The sequence below is a fragment of the Monodon monoceros genome, unplaced genomic scaffold, assembly GCF_005190385.1.
Source record: "Monodon monoceros isolate NGI ecotype Baffin Bay Population unplaced genomic scaffold, NGI_Narwhal_1 Super_Scaffold_6, whole genome shotgun sequence".
In the NCBI taxonomy this organism is placed as follows: Eukaryota; Metazoa; Chordata; class Mammalia; order Artiodactyla; family Monodontidae; genus Monodon; species Monodon monoceros.
This window is the reverse complement of record NW_021703783.1, coordinates 97,596,917-97,615,287: the sequence shown is the minus strand read 5'-3', so window position 1 is coordinate 97,615,287 and position 18,371 is coordinate 97,596,917. Positions and strand designations below refer to the sequence as shown.

Here is an 18,371-nt window from a genome sequence, read left to right as displayed (position 1 = left end):
TGCTGGTCACAACAAAATCTTTCAGCTCCCGGAAAGGGGTTCTATTGAGACTCTTCTAGCAAACCTTTCCTTAGTCACTGGCACCCTTGTAGTGACACGGGGCCGGGGAGGGCGAGTCTAACAATACCCAGACCATTGCAACTTCTGATCAGCCTATGATTTTAGTCCAGTTTGTGGCTGTTAAATTTTTTTAAGATCTGGGCCAACAGTGTTTTCATGTGGCTTTTAAAATACTGCTTGTTAAGAAGGTAAATAATCGTACAAGTCGCTGCTCAGGAGCCGCGGAGCTCTTTACCCCGTGTCATTCATTGTGGATGGGACCGGATTGTGAGAGTTGTGGTGACCACTTCTCTTGTCCCCAAGCTGCGGGGCGAGGAGCTGCCGGGAGGCCCCGACGGCTGTCCCGCCCCCAGCGCAGCACCGCTGAGAGCACGTTTCCGTCCTGCTGTCTCTTGGTAGTTTGACTTCACTTTCGTCGAAGTCTATCGCGTCAAGAAGTTCCAGTTTGTGTCGAAGCCTGCGGAGGACAAGGACGGCAGCGCCCGGGGCCGCGGGAAGAAGCGATTGGGGCAGCTGTGTAGCGACCGCCACCCTTGCTGCTGCGCCGTCTCCAGCAGCGCCTGGAACTGCGACGGGGAGGTTCTGAGCAGCCCTGCCATCGAGGTCAGGTGAGCGAAGGTGGCGCTGGGGCTCTGTGAGCCTGGCGCCCTCACAGCCTGAAGCATAAGAGTGAGTCACAGACGCACGTGTGTTTCCCCGGGTGAAATCCCCAGGGAGACGCCGTGACCTCAGGTTTGGAAAGATGCTGAGGGGTCGGTCTTTTCACAGGTTTTGAAGCCCCTCAGTTTTATTTTTCTGTGCCACATCCTGCACTGCCAGCACTGGCGTTCCCTCTCTCGTCTCCTCACTAGTTAAACTAACCAAGCGCCTCTGTGGGCACTTTCCAAGTCCTGGATCCACTGACCACCCGGAGGTGCTGCGGCCCTGCTGTGGTCCAGGCACCAGGCCCGCCCCTCCGGCTCTGAACCTGCTGGGCCTGCTGTGTTTGGACTTGGGAATCTGAAGTCTGATTATATGTATTTATTACATCGCCAGATGAAATAGGAGTGCCAAGAACGTGGTTTTTTGCCCCACTGAAAGACACAGTAAAGGAAACTGTTTTTCAGAAAAAGGCTATTGATTGAGGTGTGCGTGTAACAGTTACAAGAGACTGAGGGAGAACTGTAAAGTTCTAGAAGGATTCTGTCCTGTGACCAGTGGCTTTAGGATCTTGGTCGACCTTAAGGAATCCAAACTGGACTCTCGCTGGCGATGGCAGGGTGGGTGTTACACGAGCAAGGCAGTCAGGAGGGAGCCTGCAGGCCCCGCCCCCGCTGCCTGGATGGATGGGTGGCGGGCGCGCCCTTCCATGTTTCAGGGTGCTGCGTACTATCCCCGTTTATCATCCCCACTTTAAATGGCTTCTCGGCCAACCAGCTGCTGGTCCCAGCTGGGTCTCCTGCCTGTTAGCGTGCAAGCCAAAGCCGCGGGCAGGGGCAGGCTCTCCGGCCTCCCCCAGTCCCCGTCTGCGTGCTCCCTGCTCTTGCGACCAGGATGTGGCCAGTGTGGCAGTGACCGCCCTGCTCACATCTCAGGACAAGAGGCGGCTCCAAGGTCAGAGGCGAACCCGCCCTGCCTGCCAGTCGTGCGTGCAGGGGTTCGGCTCCTGTAGACTCATTTCACAAGTTAAGGAAACGGAATTATTTTTCATGCCGGCTTATGAATTGCTGAAAGTTAAAAAAGGCATTCTTTTGTGAAATAGATCCTACACGTCTTGATAAAGGTTGCGCTGCCTTGAACAGCGAGCCACTTACTTATGGGGTCTCTGGGACTAACCGTCTCGCAGGAGGCTGTGACGTCATTCATCAAGTGGGACGGCGGCACTGCCAGTGGGACCCGAGAGCCCACGCCGACCTGCGAGCCCCCGCTCACGTGCTGTGGCTCTCTGTGGAAGGCGGGCGCTCGGGCTGGTGTGGCGACACTTGTCTTCCGTGACTGCACGTTTCCCGCGTCTCCTACTCGCTCGGGCTTGCCCTTCAGGGGACCCTCCCCATGGCCCCGTCAGCTCAGTCCTCATAAGGAGACCGAGGCAGGGAGAGAGGCGGCTTCTGCTCGCGGGTGGGGCGCCGGAATTAGAACCGGGTCTGTGGGGTCCCAGATCTCCACTTGGCCGTCAGCTGCTCTTTGCAGAGTAGGTCTCTCAGGAGCGTCAGGAAGTCGCTCTGCGCCCCGGCCTGTCGCTGCCAGGTGGGACCAGAGACTGCCACGGTGAGACCCACCGTCCTGGTGCGTGAGGCCCACCTCCGCCCTCGACCAGCTGGGGGGCCGAGAGTCAGGGGACGCGCAGGGTCTGAGTGTGGCCCTTTGTCTCTGCAGGGTCCACTGCCAGCTGGTCCGGCTCTTTGCACGAGGAATCGAGGAGAACTCGAAGCAGGAGTCGCACCGCTGAGCCGCCGCCTCGCGTCACCGGCCTCGCGTCACCGGCCTTCTCGCTGTGCTTGGGAAGCGGGAGCGTATTGAAGAAAATTACTGCAGACCAATTACGTTGATATGCATTCAAACTTAGAAATTTATTTTTGATAGTTAAATCTTGATTTTAGAAAAAACACCTTTTGTCAACAATTCTGTGGACATATTTGGCATTTTCGGTTCTGTGTGGGTCTTTGGGCTGCGTTTCACGTAACTTATCCTCAGCAGGTGGCGCCCGTTGACTTGGGAGCGCCTCTGGCTTCTTAAGATTTCAGCCACGCTGACGGCGCAGATGTAAAAGCGGCCCACTTGTGGCTCTCTCGCGATAACTGTAGGGACAACGCGACGTGAATGCTTTCCGTCAAGGTCACGCCACCAGGACACGAGTGTCTACAGGGTCACCGACCTGCTTGGCAAGACTTACTCTGTAGTAGCTTGTGATCAAGTTGTGGAAAGTAGACGGTTCTCTTTGCCTTTGTAGTACCTGCATCTTAACTTGCGATTAAGGCGTTATTACTGGACCCTTCCTGTCCCGGGCGACTACAGTGCAATATCGTAGTCCTGCCCGAAGCGACGCTTCCAGAGTAGCCCATTCTCGCGAGTGAGAAGAACACTCCCAGTAACGACGCTACTGTAGCTTGAAAAGTCACACTGGTGTTTCTAGACAATCCAGCTGGGAGCGAGGACAAGTCAGGAGCTCTGGAGACGGGCGGCTTGCAAAGCCCTCTCGCAAGGGTTTTAACTCTTTTAAATTTGGAATCCCCGAGCTTTCTGTCCGCACAGCGGGGATGCCATAGCTGGGCTTTGTGGGGAGACAGAAAGCAGCCGAGCGCGGTGGGTGAGGCGTTGAGACGTTCCTGCGCGAACTGTGTGAACTCCAGCCCGAGCTCCCCACCCCCAGGGGAGCGTCCCACGCCCCGGGGTCCCTTGGGCGCAGCCCCCGAGTCTGTACCACGTGGTCCAGGTTTGTTCCTTTCTTACCTTCACAACTTATTTCTGTATATTTATTGAAAGTTCTGGCCTTTAAACCAGAAGAGGATAAACGGCGTCCTCACTGTCATTGTTTTCGTTTGTTTCTGCTCAAGTGCTGGGGCCTCCCCGGGCCCAGGGCCGCCCCTCGCCTGGGCCTCGTTTCGTTGTGTTCGTGCTTCGGTGCGTGGAAGACGCATCTAAAACAGCTTTAGCTGAAACGTGAGAGGATGCAGCTTCCCCTTGGATTTGTGAAGAGGGAGTTTGACTGTTACGAGAGGCCGTGTGAGTGGCCGCCGCCTTTCACGCAGGGTCCCGGCAGCCGCTTTAGCATCTGACAGACATCGTTTATTTCTGGAATGCCTTTGCAGTGATTTCTATTTGGAAGGACACGTGAAATGTCCTGTTTCACCATTCAGTCCCGCCCAGGGCAGCCTCAACAGTGGTTTTTTTAGGAGACCACGTTATTAAGTGATTGTGCAAGTTGAATGATTTGATAACTGGCGGGGGAGTGAAAAGTCTGAGGATGAGAAAGAAGGAGATGCTGCCGTCTTGTTGATGTTTGCCCTCGGTGGGGAGGAAAGCAAAGGTGCACGAGCCCTGCGTGGGGGGACCGTGGGCGCCGTGGACTTGACGGCGCTGCTTCACCAGGGTCCCTGAGAGAGTCTCCAGTCTTTATCGTCCCTGGGAAATGTTTCCAATCACTGGCCTGCCCTGAAATGCACTGCCAATTGTAGAAAAACCGTCCAGGTCAGAGGGTAGGCACTTTACGTTCAGGAAGAAACCCCACCACGCCACGTGGTTCCTGCGTGCCTTGGCGACATTCACCGACTGCTTGCCGACATTCAAAATCGCAGACCTTGGAGCTGCCCCTGGAGGTTGTGTGGCTGTCCGAGGACCGCCCCGCCCCACGCCGGGGGGGGGGGGGCCGGGGCTGTGGATGACCCCGTCACGGGGCCGGAGTACCTTTTGGACCTTGCGGCGCGTGAGGACCCTGAGTGGAGCGACCCCAGCGCCTACACTGTAGGATTTTAAGAAAAAATCAGAACTGATGGCTGGACAGTGAAAACCTGGGGTCGCTGAGCGGCGTTAGTCTAGGTCGGTAACCTCCCGTGTGGCCTGTCGGTGCAGCAGTCAGGCCCCTGGGCGGGCGGCCGCCTCTGTCCTCACTGCGGTCCCGTGTAACTGGGCAGAAAGTGGCTTCATTTCCTTTCTAGTCTTGCTGGCTTCAAGATTAGAAAATGGTGAAATTTGCTCTGATGTGTTTGAGAAGACAAATAAAGTTGTTACTTTGGGCAGGACCTAGCTTCTTTTTTCTCTTACGAGTTTCCTGTTGTTTTTCAAAGCAGAGTATTTTTTGTGAAAACACGTACAATTTAAAGAACAAGAGTAAGATGAACAATGAGGTACCTACCCCCCAAGCCAAGAAACTGAACTTCACCCCCAAGCTCCCTGCATGCCCTTGTGGACTGAGCCTGCCCTGCCTCCACCGAAGAGGTAACTACTGTTTCAAAATTTGAGGGTATCACTTCCTTGCTTTACCCATGAGAGGGGATCAGAATGTGGCACCCCGAAATGTGCCACTCTGGCATAAGGGCTGTTCCGAGCGGAAGACAAGATGCCAAAAAGAGCCCTCTGCCCTCCCCCATCTGCCTGAAAGGACATATCTTCCTCTTTGTGAGGGTGTGCCCCCTCTTCTCTCCTGGGCCCCCTTTGTCCCTGGAGACAAAGTTAGCACTGAGGTGGTGCTGCGCAAACAAACCTTAATAAAACAACGCTTCTCCTCCGTTAGCTTCTCCATATAAAATTCCCCAATACATTAACTTTACCCTAGAAGCCCAAACTCCCTTCCCTTTGCTTTGTCACTTCTTGTCAAATTTATTGCCCTTTATTAAAATCCATATAAGGCCCTGGGTCTGACCATCTCTTTGGGTCTCCACTGCTTTTCTACAAAGGCCTGGAGGCACATAAAAAAAAAATTAAATATTAGCATTAGATAAAAATTGTATGCCGTTTCTTCTAATTTGCCTTTGGTCAGTTTAATTCACAGACCCCAATAAGTAAACCTAAGAGGATAGAAGAAAGGTGTTTTTTCTTCTTCCCCTACTTGTTTGTATTCTCAGCACAGCTTTTGAGGTTTTGCTCTTTATGTAAAGGCATACTCTGTCACCTTTTCTGTAGCCTGTTCCATCCTGTGGGTATTAAGACGTTTTCATCATGAAACGGAGTTTTCCAGTCTATGAACACTGCATGTATTTCCCATTACGTTAAGTCCTCATTCGCGTCTTTCAGTACAGGTTAATAATTTTTCCACATGTCTCTCGATCTTGTTTAGATTTGTTCTTAAAAGCCTCCTATTTTGAGGCTGTTAGTTACCCTTTACAAGTTTTGTTTTTATGTGGAAATGCAGTGGCTGTTCATGTATCAGATTCTGTCCAGAAAAACGTGCCTCTTATTTTTCTGCGGGTTTGGGGGCTTTCTATAATCACAGATATTTGAGTGTCATCCTTTCCAATCTTTCTTACTGGTGCTGTGATGCCAGCCTTTGACAGTGGAGGACACTGGGGTCCAGAGCAGGAAGGGGCTGGGCTTCCCGGTTCCAGCGTGTTTGGGGGGTCAGATCTCCGCGAGCCGGGCGGCTTTCCCACACACGGGGGGACCTCCCGGACCCTCAGCTCCCAGGCAGAGGCTGCTCCCCGAGATTCCGGCGGCCTTCAGGGTCGCCTCACCCCTCACTCCGGTCTCTGTTACAGGAAATGATGTTGGACTCGGCTTTGCCCATTGGCTAAATACTGTGGGGAGAACAGTATTACAATCCTGGGCTCATCGTGAGCCCCCCTCTTTGGTCAGCGTGTGACCTTATTTATTTACCCATCATATAGTCATAAAATTCACTCACCACATGCTGTGTTAGTAACAGTAAGGGCCTATGAAGAGAACCCCGGTTCAAGAGCAGGGAAGTTCATTTCATCTCCCTCTGTGTCCCCTTCCACACCCGCTACCCTGGGGTGGCCGCTCTCCTGACTTGCAGCGAGTGGTGGCTTCTGCTGGGAGCCCTGCTGGGGCTCTGTCGCCCCAGGAACAAAGGCCCAAGCTCTACAGGGGCACCACGGCCCCTTTTTTTTGTCCCATGGACCCCCAGGTAAAAGGTAAAGCCAAGAGCAGCCTTCGGAGCCGTGCCCTGAAAGGCACACAGTGAAACATACGGGCCTGTGGAGGAAACCACGGGGACTGAAGAAGGGCGCTGCGCGTTTTCAACAGTGACCAGCCTCGTGTGTGCTGCTTTACCGACACGTGAAATAACGAAACCTCTGTAAAATGCGCGAATCGGGGCCGTTACCTGGGGAGGCCCACCTGCGCGGCGGGTGGGAGTCTCCCCCCCCCCACCACCACCACGCCCTGAGCCCCCGACCCTTCCTCACCCCATGTTCCCCTCCAGGGAGCGGGGTTCGCTGTGGACGAGAGGGCAGCTGGAGGCACGGGCGTCGGGCTGGCCCTGCGGGGCCAGGGGCGCACGTGGGCTGTCGGAAGAGGGCCCGCCACAAAGAGGGGCAAAGGCTGAGAGGGAGCTTCAAGCGTAGGTAGGGGACCAGGAGGTTTATTTTAGCTGCAAAATCACAGCCTGGGTGTGTCGTCAGGAGAGTCACTGGTGAGGGGACAGCACTCCCGGGGGTGTCTGTCTGATGTCTGCCAGGTTCCCCAGGGACCGCTGTCCCGTCACTGCTGTGTCCAGCACCTAGGACAGCGCCGGAAGTGGACAGACGGACAGGTGGATGGATGGATGGATGAAGGGCTAGGTGGACGGATGTGGTATCCAAGGCCGCCCCCCCTCACCGCGGAGCTGGCCCACTGGACCTGGTTTCCATCCAGCTCTGGCCACTCCCTGAGGGACCTGGGCAGGCCTCTGCCTCCCGGGGGCTCAGGGTGCAGGGGGCCCTTGGGTGTCCCCAGCACAGGTCAGCGTGCGACCTTGGGGGGGGGGGGTCTCAGAAGCCAGGCAGGTTCCTGCATCTCTCTGGGTCCAGTGCCAGCAACTGGACCAGCTGAGCCACAAGCGCTACTAAGGACCCCTCTGCCCAGGGCCCCCTCAACCTCAGACCTCGGGGAGGGCTGCAAGCAGCAGCTGGTCCCAGGGATGCCCAGGGCCCCCGAGGGGAGGCGCCTCTGGGCGGGGCCAGGACCTGTACCCCAAACTGCAAGTGCTGCTTCGGCCCCATCCCTGAGCTCCCCCGCCCCCGTGGCATGTGCCAGCCCCTGGACGCTCCTCCCCCACTGGCCACCACCCATCCTTGGCTTCCTTCTTCTGGAAGCTGGGCCCCTGCCTCCCTCCTCCCCGTGTCTACAGCTTCCCCCGCCCCCAGCCCACTCCCTGGGTGCCCACCTCACTCCTCGGCCTTGGTGCTGAAATCCCCACTGCCCTCTAGTGCTAGTGGCCACAGGGGCCCTGGGCCACCGCAAGGGGCCCGTGGTGCCAGCCTGTCCCACTCCAGGTGCCCATGGTGCGCGGGGACCCTGCCAGGAAAACTGAGCCCCCCCGACCTTAGCACAAAGCATTACAGGTTTATTTAAATAAAAATTTATAATTTATACAAGACTTCTTCTTTAAAAAAATGTTACGGGGCATTTTTCATCAGTTCTTCATACAGTACAATCCTTTTGTTGAACAAGTTACACTGGTAATGAGTATTTACAGATCCAAAATAGACTGGGCTCCAGACATAAAAAATGGAACATTCATTCTAGTTCAGTGATTAGTCGCAGAAATTAAACAACTCAATAAAACTCCAGGCTCTCCCCGACAGGGAGCCCGCACAGGCCCGTGCTCTTCCCGGCAGGGGCCCTGGGCTTCCAAAGAGGGACCTGCCGTGGGCCACTGTGCAGCTGAGGACGGCCACCCCGCACGTGGTCAGTTTTCATCTCCCTTGCTCCTCAGAAGGGACTCAAACCAAACCACGCCACTCTGAAGGAGGCAAGTCCATTCCACGCAGGGACACAGCCATAGCGCATGGGGACAGAGTCCCACGGTGCTGACAGGGACACGTGTCGAGCCCACAGCAGCCCCGGGGAGCGGGGCTTGAGCAGCACCCACAGGTGTCGCCCCGCAGTCACCCTGGGCCAGTTCAGGGCCCACCCTGCCTTGCCCCGGGGAACAGAGGGGGTCCCCCACTGGGTGTGAACCCACAGCCCCCCCCCAGAACCCGGTCCGCCTGCACCGACTGTGGGGCAAAGCCCAGGTCTCGGGCGGGCTCTGCCTTCGTCTCTGAAAGGTCACAAGACACCGACGCCAGGGAGACCAGGAGCTGGGCGGCCACCGCAGGGCCCCGGGACCTCACGACTGGGCCGGGGCGTGTGCTTGTCTGGCTGGTGGGTGTGGCTCCCGAGCGCACTCCGCGGGGTCCCCCCACCAAGGGGTGACAGGAGTGACGCCACTGAATCGCCCGCCCAACCAGCAAATGGGGAGCAAAGGTAAAAATTACGTCTGAAAAACGATACAAAAATAAGAAAAACAGCTTGCTCTCTGTAAAAAATATAATCTTCTGTTTCTTCAAAAAACAACGATCTCCGTGACACCCAGAGGACTCAGGACAAGCTGAGGGGCCGGAGGTGCCCATGTCGGGAGTGTGCCGAGCACGGGTGGCCCCGCCGTCTCCTGGGCGTGTCCGTCCCCGAGGCCTTTGGCCAGTCAGTCCCAATGGGACACCGCGCCTGCGAGACGCGCGCTCTGACCTCCCCGAGAGTGAGGGCTCTCCCCGCTCCCCGCCGAGTGTGTGCAGGCACTAGGGCTGCGGACCCCGACCTCTGGGCTCTGCTCGCGGCCACTCCCCAAAGCCGGCTGACCTCCCCAGCGTCCCCGCACAGCCCCCATGGGCAGGCCCTCTGCCAGCCTGGGCCCCCTCGGGCCTGAGGCGCTCTGTCCACTCCCACCCCAGCACAGCAGCCTGGAGGCGGGGGCGGCCCCGGGGCTCGGAGCACCCCCGAAGCGGCCGTCCTCCTGGGCCTTTGCACCGCACGGCACTCTGCCTCCTCCTGAGGAGCTGATCTCGGGCCCCCGGCCAGCTGGTCAGCACCGCGCTCCCAGGACGTGCACGGGGGTCTCCCTAAAGGACGGGCCCGTTCATGGCGCTGGCCAGGGGCCCCCACGTCGCCTGTCGCCGGCGTCCTTCACCCCGGGGAGGGCCCCGTGTGCTCCTCATATGGCTTTGGTGTGGCAGAGCTGCTGGCCTCCGAGAGCCGGGGTGCGGCCGCGCCGGTCTCCACCCGGTGGGGACAGAGAAGGCACAGCTGTGCTTGGCGGTGTGTCCTGCGTGTCATCCTTCCCGGTGGCCTCGCGTCCAGAAGACGCGCCCTCGAGAGTCCCGACCCCGAAGCGAAGGGGTCTGTAAAACGCAGGGTCAACACAATAGAAACCACAGATCGGGGGTGTGGGGGGGGTTATTGCAAAAGATCACGAGGATGTCCAATTTTTCTCCACTACCGAATTGTTAAAAAAAAGAAAAGCTCCCAGCGACGTCACGGCGAGCCAACGCTAGCTGTCACCGCCTGATGCTGCCGCCGCCGTGATCTTCATGTACTGGCTGAAGATGGTCTCGAACGCCTCGTCTCTGTGCACCATGGCGCCGAACACCAGCGGCTGGCGGGGAGGGGAAGCACTGGCAGTGTGTCCCCGCGCGGCCAGGTCCACACAGAGCCGCCGCCGCCCCCGCCCAGCACCTGCGCTGGGCCGCAGCCTCCTGCCCAGGGAGGGAGGGGGGATTCCCAGGCCCCTCTGCCCAGCCGACCTGCGCTCAGAGCCACGCCCGGCCCCCCGCCGCCGCCTCCCCGGCCCCCGCCCAGCACTTACTTTCTGTGTTGATGGCGTGGACACGGCAATCCCCATGCCCGACCCCGGGAGGACGGAGAGGACCTTGTACTGAAAGCCAACGGCGTGCCTGTCACCACGAGCCCCCCTGGAGATGGGGCCACCCTCCCCACACCCCAGGGTGCTCTCCACGGAGCCCCAGACGGGCCTGGGCCTCCCCAGCCAGCAGAGGACGAGGACTGACGGTGTGAGCGGAACACTAGACCTGCTGACACACCCGCCCAGCCTCGCCGGGGCCCCCCAAGGAGCACCACGTGGGGGGAGCAGGTCCCCCAGCCCAATCTTGCTCCTCCGACCACACATGTCTCTGGGAGGGAGGGACCCACCACAGCCACAGGGGTGCTCCTGACACACCCTCAGAGGGAAGGAGACGCTGCCCCGCGGACCCCTGGGGGCCCACCCAGGAGGCCCAGAGGGGGCGTGGGTGGACCTGGCCCCCCCACCCCCGCCAGGTGTGTGTGTCAGGCTCTGCGCACACCTGTACCTGCTCCACGTGACACGACGGAAAGTGCTGGGAAGCGCCGGAGACGGGACAGCCTGCCCCAGGGGGAATGTCTCAGGGCCAAGGGGCAGATGGCTGCCGGGGGCCCAGCTCACTGCCCACCCCACCCCCATACACACCGTCCGTGCGAGGACACCAGACACCGGTCCACCCGGCAGAAGAGAGCGCACAGCCCGCGGCACGTGGATACCCCACGACGGGCCGCGGGGCTCCGCACAGACACCGCCTAGAAGCGGGGACCTACCGCGGGGCCTGCCCGACAGTCCAGACGGCACCCCTCGTTTTGTTCTAATCGCACCCCGCTCCCAACTCGACCGCCGGCTTCGCGACCCCGCCGCTCCTCCGCTCCTGAGACTGGGGGTGAGGGCGAGCAGGGGCCGCACCCACCTTCTGGATGTCCGTGATGTCCACCAGCTTGATGACTTTGTTCCTCTTGGAGAAGCCGGACTTGGAGCTTTCGAAGCACAGGTAACTACCGGCGCCAGGGGGCAGGGGTGGACAGAGCACAGCCCAGCAGGTGAGCCAGAGGGGACCGTGCCCGGCGGCTGCAGCCACAGCCCAGACACAGGGCCCCCTCACCTGCTGCGACGCGCTGGCCTCTTACAACCGATTTCATTTTTACCGAGTCTCACAGCTTCTCAGGTTCAAACCCCACTGCTCTACACTAAACCCGACTCACGTTCCCATGACGTGAGCATCCCCAGGACGCCCAACAAGAGACGTGTGTGTCAGTCTCCTCGGCCAGTTCCTCCAGCGAGGGAGTAGAGACGAACAGGTGGTCCTTGGCTGAGAGTGGGGGGCAAGGTGGCAGAGGGACCCCAGGGCTAAGAACAGACCCCACCCTGCACCTGCTCCGCCCCCTCCCACCCCTGGGGGTAGCTGGGCTGCTACACCCCAGAAGGAGGGTAACAAGAACCCTGCTGCCGCCCTGGGGCCAGGGCCCTGGCTGGGGGAACCGCACGGTTCCCGCCACACGACGTTGAGTACCCAGACCAGGGCATCCCGGGGCCTGGGGAAATGACGGTATGCGGCCCCGGCTGCGTCCAGCTCAGAGGCAGCACCTCCCCGCCCGGGGGGCCGGGAGGCCAGCAGGAGTTGGGGTCTCGGCAGGGCTAGGGGTCCCCACGGCTGGGCCGCCCTGGACCGCGGGGCCTGCGAGGAGCCCCCTCTAATCCTGGCCCCCGCCGGAGGGCGCGCCCGCCCGCAGCCGCCGACAGCCTCACTCACTTCTCCGTCACGTACAGGACCCCGTTCCTGATGTAGTCGGTCGGCATCTTGCGGTCTCTGTTTATCAAGCAGCAGCGCCAGCCGCTCTCACACACTGACGGGGACAAAAGCGGCCCGTGACCTTTCCTACTGGAAACACCCACCCTCTGACTTGACGCCGGAACCCTCAAGCACTGGCTTTTCAAGGATGTGCTGACGTTCACCCTCCACCACCAGATGAAACCCCCAGCGGGAGGAAAGTGGCCTCTGAGCGCCTCTGGAAAGCACATGTTTCCCCTCCCGTGTCAACGGGCAGGGATTTTGTTGTTTTTTATTTCTAAAGGAAAAGCACAATTTAAATCAAACTACGGCCACGACTCTCAAGGTTCACGGCCTGGGTCAGCAGAAAAGGGGCTCGGGAGAAGGTCAAAACTTAAATTCTCCAAAGTTCTCTTTCTGCAGTTGGTATCACACACGACACAGGCCAAGCCGTTTAAGGGCCCCCGACCCGCCGCACGGAGAGCCGGGCAGCGCAGGAGTTTCGGGGGAGGCCGAGCAGGGCCCTGGGCTCCCGAGTCACCTGTCACCACCCAGCTTTCTAGGAGGCCACAGCAAGGGATGAGCTGGCCAAGGCGGGACCGGGAAGCCCCTGCACGCGTGGCGCTCTGCGGCTCCGCTTCGGGGCCGGCCGGCCTGCCTTTCCGCTGTCAAGCCACCCACTGCAGACGCGCTCGGCCCCTCCGACCCACCCGCCCAGGACGCCCCGGAAGGCGGAGGCGGGCGGCCGGCCCTCCCTCGGCCCCCGTCGGGCCCCCCAGCACTGGGGCGGGCGACCCCGCCTGGCCTGGCCACGGGCTCAGTACACACGTACCCGCCAGCGGACGCTCGTTTTCTGTCAAGTTAAAGATTTCATGGAAATTGCTCTTCTTGGCGCCGTGGACGCGGCTGGCGTCCTCGTCCTTGCTCAGGCCGGCGGGCGCGCTGGACACGTAGCTCCGCGAGGAGGCCGTCTGCGGCTGCCGAGGGCACACGACGTCCCCGTCAGCCCCGCCGGCCGGCCGGCCGGCCGGGGTCGGGGGGTGGGCGGGCGGGAGAGGGGCGGGGCCGCGCGGGGACGCACGCACGCAGCCTCGCTTCGCCCCGCCCAGGCCTCGCCCCGCCCCGCCCAGGCCCCGCCGCGCACACGTGGACGGACTAGCGGAGAGGCAGGCACACCGAGACGTGGGGCCGCGTCCTCCTCGCCCACGAGCCCTCGCCTGGGCACAGCAGCCCGGCTGCGGCGGGCAGACCCTCTCCCCGCGACGGCACGCCCCAGGCACTGTGCCGAGCCCGACCCAGCACGTGCGGTCAGTGCGGAACCGTCAGGCGCTCACGCCCGCGCTGCGGACACCGGGACCGGCCGCAGGACAGGCCACCGAGAGCAAGGTTGGCAAGTCAAACGGAGTCAGACCACAGCAGCGCGCGGCATCAGGGCACGGCGTGGGGGTGTGGGTACCACACGGACACCGTACCTTGTCGTGTCCGACAGCTGGCCGGACGGGACCACACGCACGGTGGAAAGGTGGGTCCTCGTGACACGAGGCGGTAAACACCAGCTGAGCAAGCAGCACGCGCATACACATGGCCGCGGGACGCCCTGGTGGGGTCGCCCTGCACCCCGGGAAGCCTACCCCCAGCCTCTCGGGTCTATGACACTCAGGGAGCCAGGCTGCCTGCTCTTGGGCCTCACCCCTTGGGTCCACCTCCGTCTGCGTGACCAGAGCCCACCCACCGGCTCCCCAAGGTGCAGGCTGCTCCTGCCTGCCCGGCTGCACACCTGGCTTGCGAGTCTGGGGCCCCAACAAGCTTTGTTGTCCTAGAACCCGGGAAGCCTGACCCACACTTGACCCAGAGCTTCCCTCCCACGGACAAAAGCGTCAGTTCCCAGACACCCTTTCTTCAGAGAACACTCATACACGAGACTCTGAAATCCAACGTCACCTCCTCCAGGAAGCCCTTCCACACCTCCATGGAAGTCCTACTGAGCCCAGAACGTCCCCACTAGTCTGAGACCCCAGGAAGAGCACCAAGGCCAGCTTGCCCTCCTCGTCCTGGCTCTGGACAGGGTGCCTAATGCCCACACGGCCTCCCACCTAGTCCCAGCCCATGAGCTCAAAATGTGCCCATCTCGGCCTTGCTGTGCCCTTGCTGGGAACAGCAGGGACCCGGCACCCACCCAGAGAGCAGTCACTCCCAGGGCTCCCCGCTCCCAAGGCTCCCAGGGTCTCGGCAGTCACGGCCAACGCCCTGTACCCTCCTGCCCTTGGCCTGGGGGCCGGCCTCGCCTGGCGGGGCCCACTCCCCAGCCAATCTAGGTGGGTAGGGGCCCCCCGACCAGCCTCCAAAGCACTGCACAGCCTCCCGCAGCAGCTGTCCCCTGCCCGGGGCTGGCCGACCCCAGGGTGCCCGCCCTGGACCTTGGGACAGCAGAGCCGGTCACAGTGAATCCACCCCCGCAGTTGTCTTAAGTTGTCTGTTTCAAGGGCCCCGAAAATCAGAGACACCAGCCTCCCCGCAAGCCGGAAGTGAGGGACAGCGGAGTGTGGCCGGTACATCTCCCGGCCGCTGTGGGGCCTACCCTGCGTGACACGGCGGTGCTGGAGCGCTCCTTGAGCTGGGGGTCCGTAGGGAGGCTCTTCCAGATGATGTAGGGAGTGTCATACTTGGCTCTCAGCCTCGGGCAGCGTTTGAAGATAAAATCGATGACAAAAAGCTTGATTCCGGCATAGAGTCCTGGGGGCAGAATGAGGTCCCATTTCTCCAGGATCCTGTGGCCCTGCCCCCGTGGCCAGCACAGCGGTCCCCGCCCCGCCGGGCACTCCGTGGAGGGCCTCCTGGGACCCAGGTGTGGGCCGATGGTCCTGGGGTGGTTACACAGGGCAGGGAAGTGACCCCAGCTGAAAGGGAAGCCACTTCTGTGTATGTTGTTACCTCCAACCCAGAGGTGGCTCAGGCCAAACACTAACCTGTCCCTAACGAGTCACCATCCTCCAAAGGGGACGTGAGCAGGACTTCGGGGGACCCGTCCCCAGCCTGACTCGGTGAGCCGGCAGTGACAGCCAGGGGCTCCCGCCTCCCAGTCAGGGCACCTGCGTTGGCCCAGGTCCCCAGAGAATCGAGACAGCCCGGAGCACGCTGCACTTGCGTTGGCGTTTGTCATTCCCCCCACGGCCTCACTTGCCTGCCCTGGTTTTCCTGGCGAGGGGTGTGGTGAGGGGGCGAGAGACTGAGGACCCACCTGCACATTGGGGGCCGAAGGGCAGGTGGGCACAGTGCCCAGACCATGAGGCCCCCGAACTGTGTGACCGCCACAGCCAACACTCCAGCTCAGGCCGGGCGCCCCCTGCCCGCCCCCCACCCACACACAGTGGACGGAGCTCGCGGTGCTGATCAGATGGCGCGTCGCGCTGACCGTCCGGCAGGCTCCTTACCCACGGCCAGCCCCACCAGGCGGTAGGGGAAGAAGCAGGAGGCGAGGAAGGCGGCCCACAGCGCGATGTACAGCTTCTGGGTGATCTCAGGCTGCACCCACATGAACAGGCTGGAAAGGAGAGGGAGGTTCAGCCAGGTGGCAGGCACAGCCTAGACGCGGCCGGCCAGGGGCTGACGACTTACTTCTTGATCTTTTCCAAGATGTCAGCCATCTTGCCAAAGAGGTTCTGTGTGAAGAAGCAGCTGTGGTCACGACACACCCCCGGGGGCCACAAGGCAATGCTGGAGACGCCCAGCGCCTGGGAGACCATGGCCGGCACCATGGAGCCCGTGGTCCTGTCCAGCCGCTCCCAGGCCGAGGACCGGGTGATGGCCCGGTCCGAATCACGGGCCTCCACCAACTGGGGCGCCGGCGTCAGACCAAGCCAAGAGGGCCCTCCCCACCAACCGGGTTGTCTCGGGTGTCAGCTCCCAGACAAGCCAGGTCTGGAGGGCTGGGTAGCTGGAGTCCCCCAACCTGGAGCCCGGCAGCGGTACCTGGGCTTTCTGGGCAACGTCCAGCACGAGCTGGAACTTCTCAGACACGGTCAGGTCTTCCTTTGGAGGCTCCTTCAGTCAAAGGGGAAAGAGAATTTCCACTGAAATTTATCAGTTCAGAGAAATTACTGACAAAAACAGCAAGGAGGCCTCCCAGCCCAGGCAGGGACCAGGTCTCTGCTGCCCCGACACAGTCAGAGGGACGGGCATCCCTGGGGGGGCCCAGCCCGAGGGGGCAGCACGGGCAGCTGTGCTAGCTGACACCCGTCTGGTGCCTGAGAGGGTGGTAGGCAGCCCCCCAGGTGGGCAGGGCTGCTTGAACAGATCACCTTCAGAGGCGCATCTGAGACCACGGAGCCCGCACCCACCCGCACTTTACAGGCGGGGGAACTGAGGTCCCAGCAGGGGGCCGACTTCGTCCTGCTTGTCTGAGTTCATTCAGCAAGGACCTCCCTAAGACCTCCAGGTACCAGGGCCAAAGGGCACAGGCCTGCCTCCCCAGAGACACCCTTCCTGACCCCTGTCTAAAGGGGCCCCTGCAGACGCCACCACATCCTGCACCCCTACTGTGTGCTCCACGCGCATGGTAGGTGCTCAAACACCCGATGAAGCCCATGGACGCACCATGGCCTCCCTCCTGCCTGTGCCCAGTGGTTCAGCCCCACGGGCCAGAGTCCCCCGTAGAGTGGTGGGCAAACTTTCTGTAAAGGGCCAGGTGATAAGCACGTGTGCCTCTGCAGGCCCAATGGTTGGTCGCAGCAGCCAAGCTGCTGCAGCCCCAAAGCAGCCAGAGCGTAAACAAACAGGCGTGACGGACACCAATAAAAACTGGTCCAGCCCGTCCATCGTTCACCTCCCTCCACGGGAGGCTGTGAGCGGCTACAGGGGCCCCCTCCCGACCTCCCCTCCACATCACGTCCCAGCTGAGGAGGGTCAGGTCAAGCCAGGCCCGGCCAGGCCAACCTGCCTCCCACGCAGCCAAGCCCAGGCTCGTGAAGGGCGCTCGGGCATCAGCTGGCGAGGGGTCAGGGTGCGGCCACGCAGGGCTCCGGGTGGGGGCGGCTGGCCTCTTCCCCGACCTCTCCTCGCCTGGCAGGGCTCCCCGCCGGCGTCCACGCAGCCGCACCTGGAGGCCTCGGGGGACCCGCAGCCCCCGCACAGCACTGGCAAGTAGAGCCTGGCCCCCCTGGCGACGGAGCCCCTCCCAGGACTCACCACCACTTCGGACACTTCAGGCACGATGCTCCACTGTATCCTCCAGCCCCTGGCAAACGGGAGACAGCACGCCTTTACAACAGCATCGTCTGCAGGCGGTGGCCGTAGAGGGGTGACGTCAAGTCACCAGGCCTGTGCTCCCAACGAGGAGCCGCCCCCAGAAATTTTGGCCACTGGGACAGGAGCTTCAGAAACACCCGGCCATCTGCCGAGACCAGCAGGACCCCCTCCTAGGCTCCAGAGAGATGACCCAGGTCACCCCCACAGATCCCTCCCCAGGGGCCCTCCTCGGGGTGGACACACATTTACAAGCACCCAGAGGTGACGGGCCTCTCAAAGTAAGTCAAGGAAGTGGCAACGGCAACAACTTTAGTGAACCACGTCTAGTCTGGGCACGGAGAACCCTTTCATAAGCGCTTAAAAGTTTTCTAAGAGAAACATTTTCAAATGAACCAACTTAGGCAACCGCAGAGAAGCACCTAGAAAAACAGTGTATAAAGTGAACTCTGGAACGGCTCAGTGAAAATACAGAAAGCAGGGCCTCCTCTTAGGCCCGACGTGAAGCTGGGGTTCACTCTGTGGGGCGACCTCAGGTCCACACAGACCCGGGAGGGCCCGGGGATGCGGGGTTCCCACCCCAGCGTGCTGGCTTCCAATAGCGCCGCCCGCCCCCAGCCTCGAGATGGAAAGCGGGTGCTCGGAGAGGGCGCAGGGAAGACACTGCATGGCCCCGGGCTCGCTGAGTCCCAGCGCCTCTCCGGCACCTGCACCCCGACCAGTGGGCACCTCCCAGGGCACAGAGCCGCTGCAGCCCCGTCAACCACGCCTCCGCCCACTGGGATATCACTGTTGAGGTGTGTGTGGAGGGGGGACTTTCCTGCCCAAAAGCAGCACGACCGGAGGAGGGGCCGGAGTGGCCCCAGAGCCGGCACCCGCTGGCAGCCTGCTGGACAGAGCTGCTGGGGTTTGGGGATCACCCTGCCCGCTGCAGCAAACCATCCTCCTGGGGGCTCGGGGACTATTAGAGGACAACCTCCCAAGACGCCAGCACGTGACACAGAGCCGGCTCGGCACGTGCCCTGCCGTGCGTGTAACGCAGGAAGA

The 18,371-nt window shown here is 61.2% G+C and overlaps 2 protein-coding genes across 11 annotated transcripts in view; one reads left to right on the top strand and one right to left on the bottom strand.

Moving 5' to 3' along the window:
- CERK (ceramide kinase) overlaps positions 1–4,918 on the top strand; it is a 50,596-nt gene extending 45,678 nt beyond the window's left edge. The window contains exons 12-13 of one of the 2 annotated variants that reach the window (XM_029204793.1): positions 460–668; positions 2,416–4,918. In XM_029204793.1, the coding sequence (XP_029060626.1) occupies positions 460–668; positions 2,416–2,488 (282 nt within the window). In that variant the 3' untranslated portion in view covers positions 2,489–4,918. The remainder of the gene's footprint in view (positions 1–459; positions 669–2,415) is intronic. The other variant, XM_029204794.1, reaches the window with a different exon arrangement.
- Positions 4,919–8,078: 3,160 nt separating this feature from the next.
- GRAMD4 (GRAM domain containing 4) overlaps positions 8,079–18,371 on the bottom strand; it is an 81,986-nt gene continuing 71,693 nt past the window's right edge. For 8 of the 9 annotated variants that reach the window (XM_029205000.1, XM_029205003.1, XM_029205002.1 and 5 more), the window contains 10 exons: positions 17,268–17,316; positions 16,053–16,124; positions 15,699–15,742; positions 15,515–15,624; positions 14,662–14,816; positions 12,916–13,060; positions 12,066–12,159; positions 11,226–11,310; positions 10,319–10,387; positions 8,079–10,108 (listed from right to left, as the gene is read on the bottom strand). In XM_029205000.1, the coding sequence (XP_029060833.1) occupies positions 10,004–10,108; positions 10,319–10,387; positions 11,226–11,310; positions 12,066–12,159; positions 12,916–13,060; positions 14,662–14,816; positions 15,515–15,624; positions 15,699–15,742; positions 16,053–16,124; positions 17,268–17,316 (928 nt within the window). In that variant the 3' untranslated portion in view covers positions 8,079–10,003. Of the gene's footprint in view, positions 10,109–10,318; positions 10,388–11,225; positions 11,625–12,065; positions 12,160–12,915; positions 13,061–14,661; positions 14,817–15,514; positions 15,625–15,698; positions 15,743–16,052; positions 16,125–17,267; positions 17,317–18,371 lie in introns of all 9 variants that reach the window. The other variant, XR_003791071.1, reaches the window with a different exon arrangement.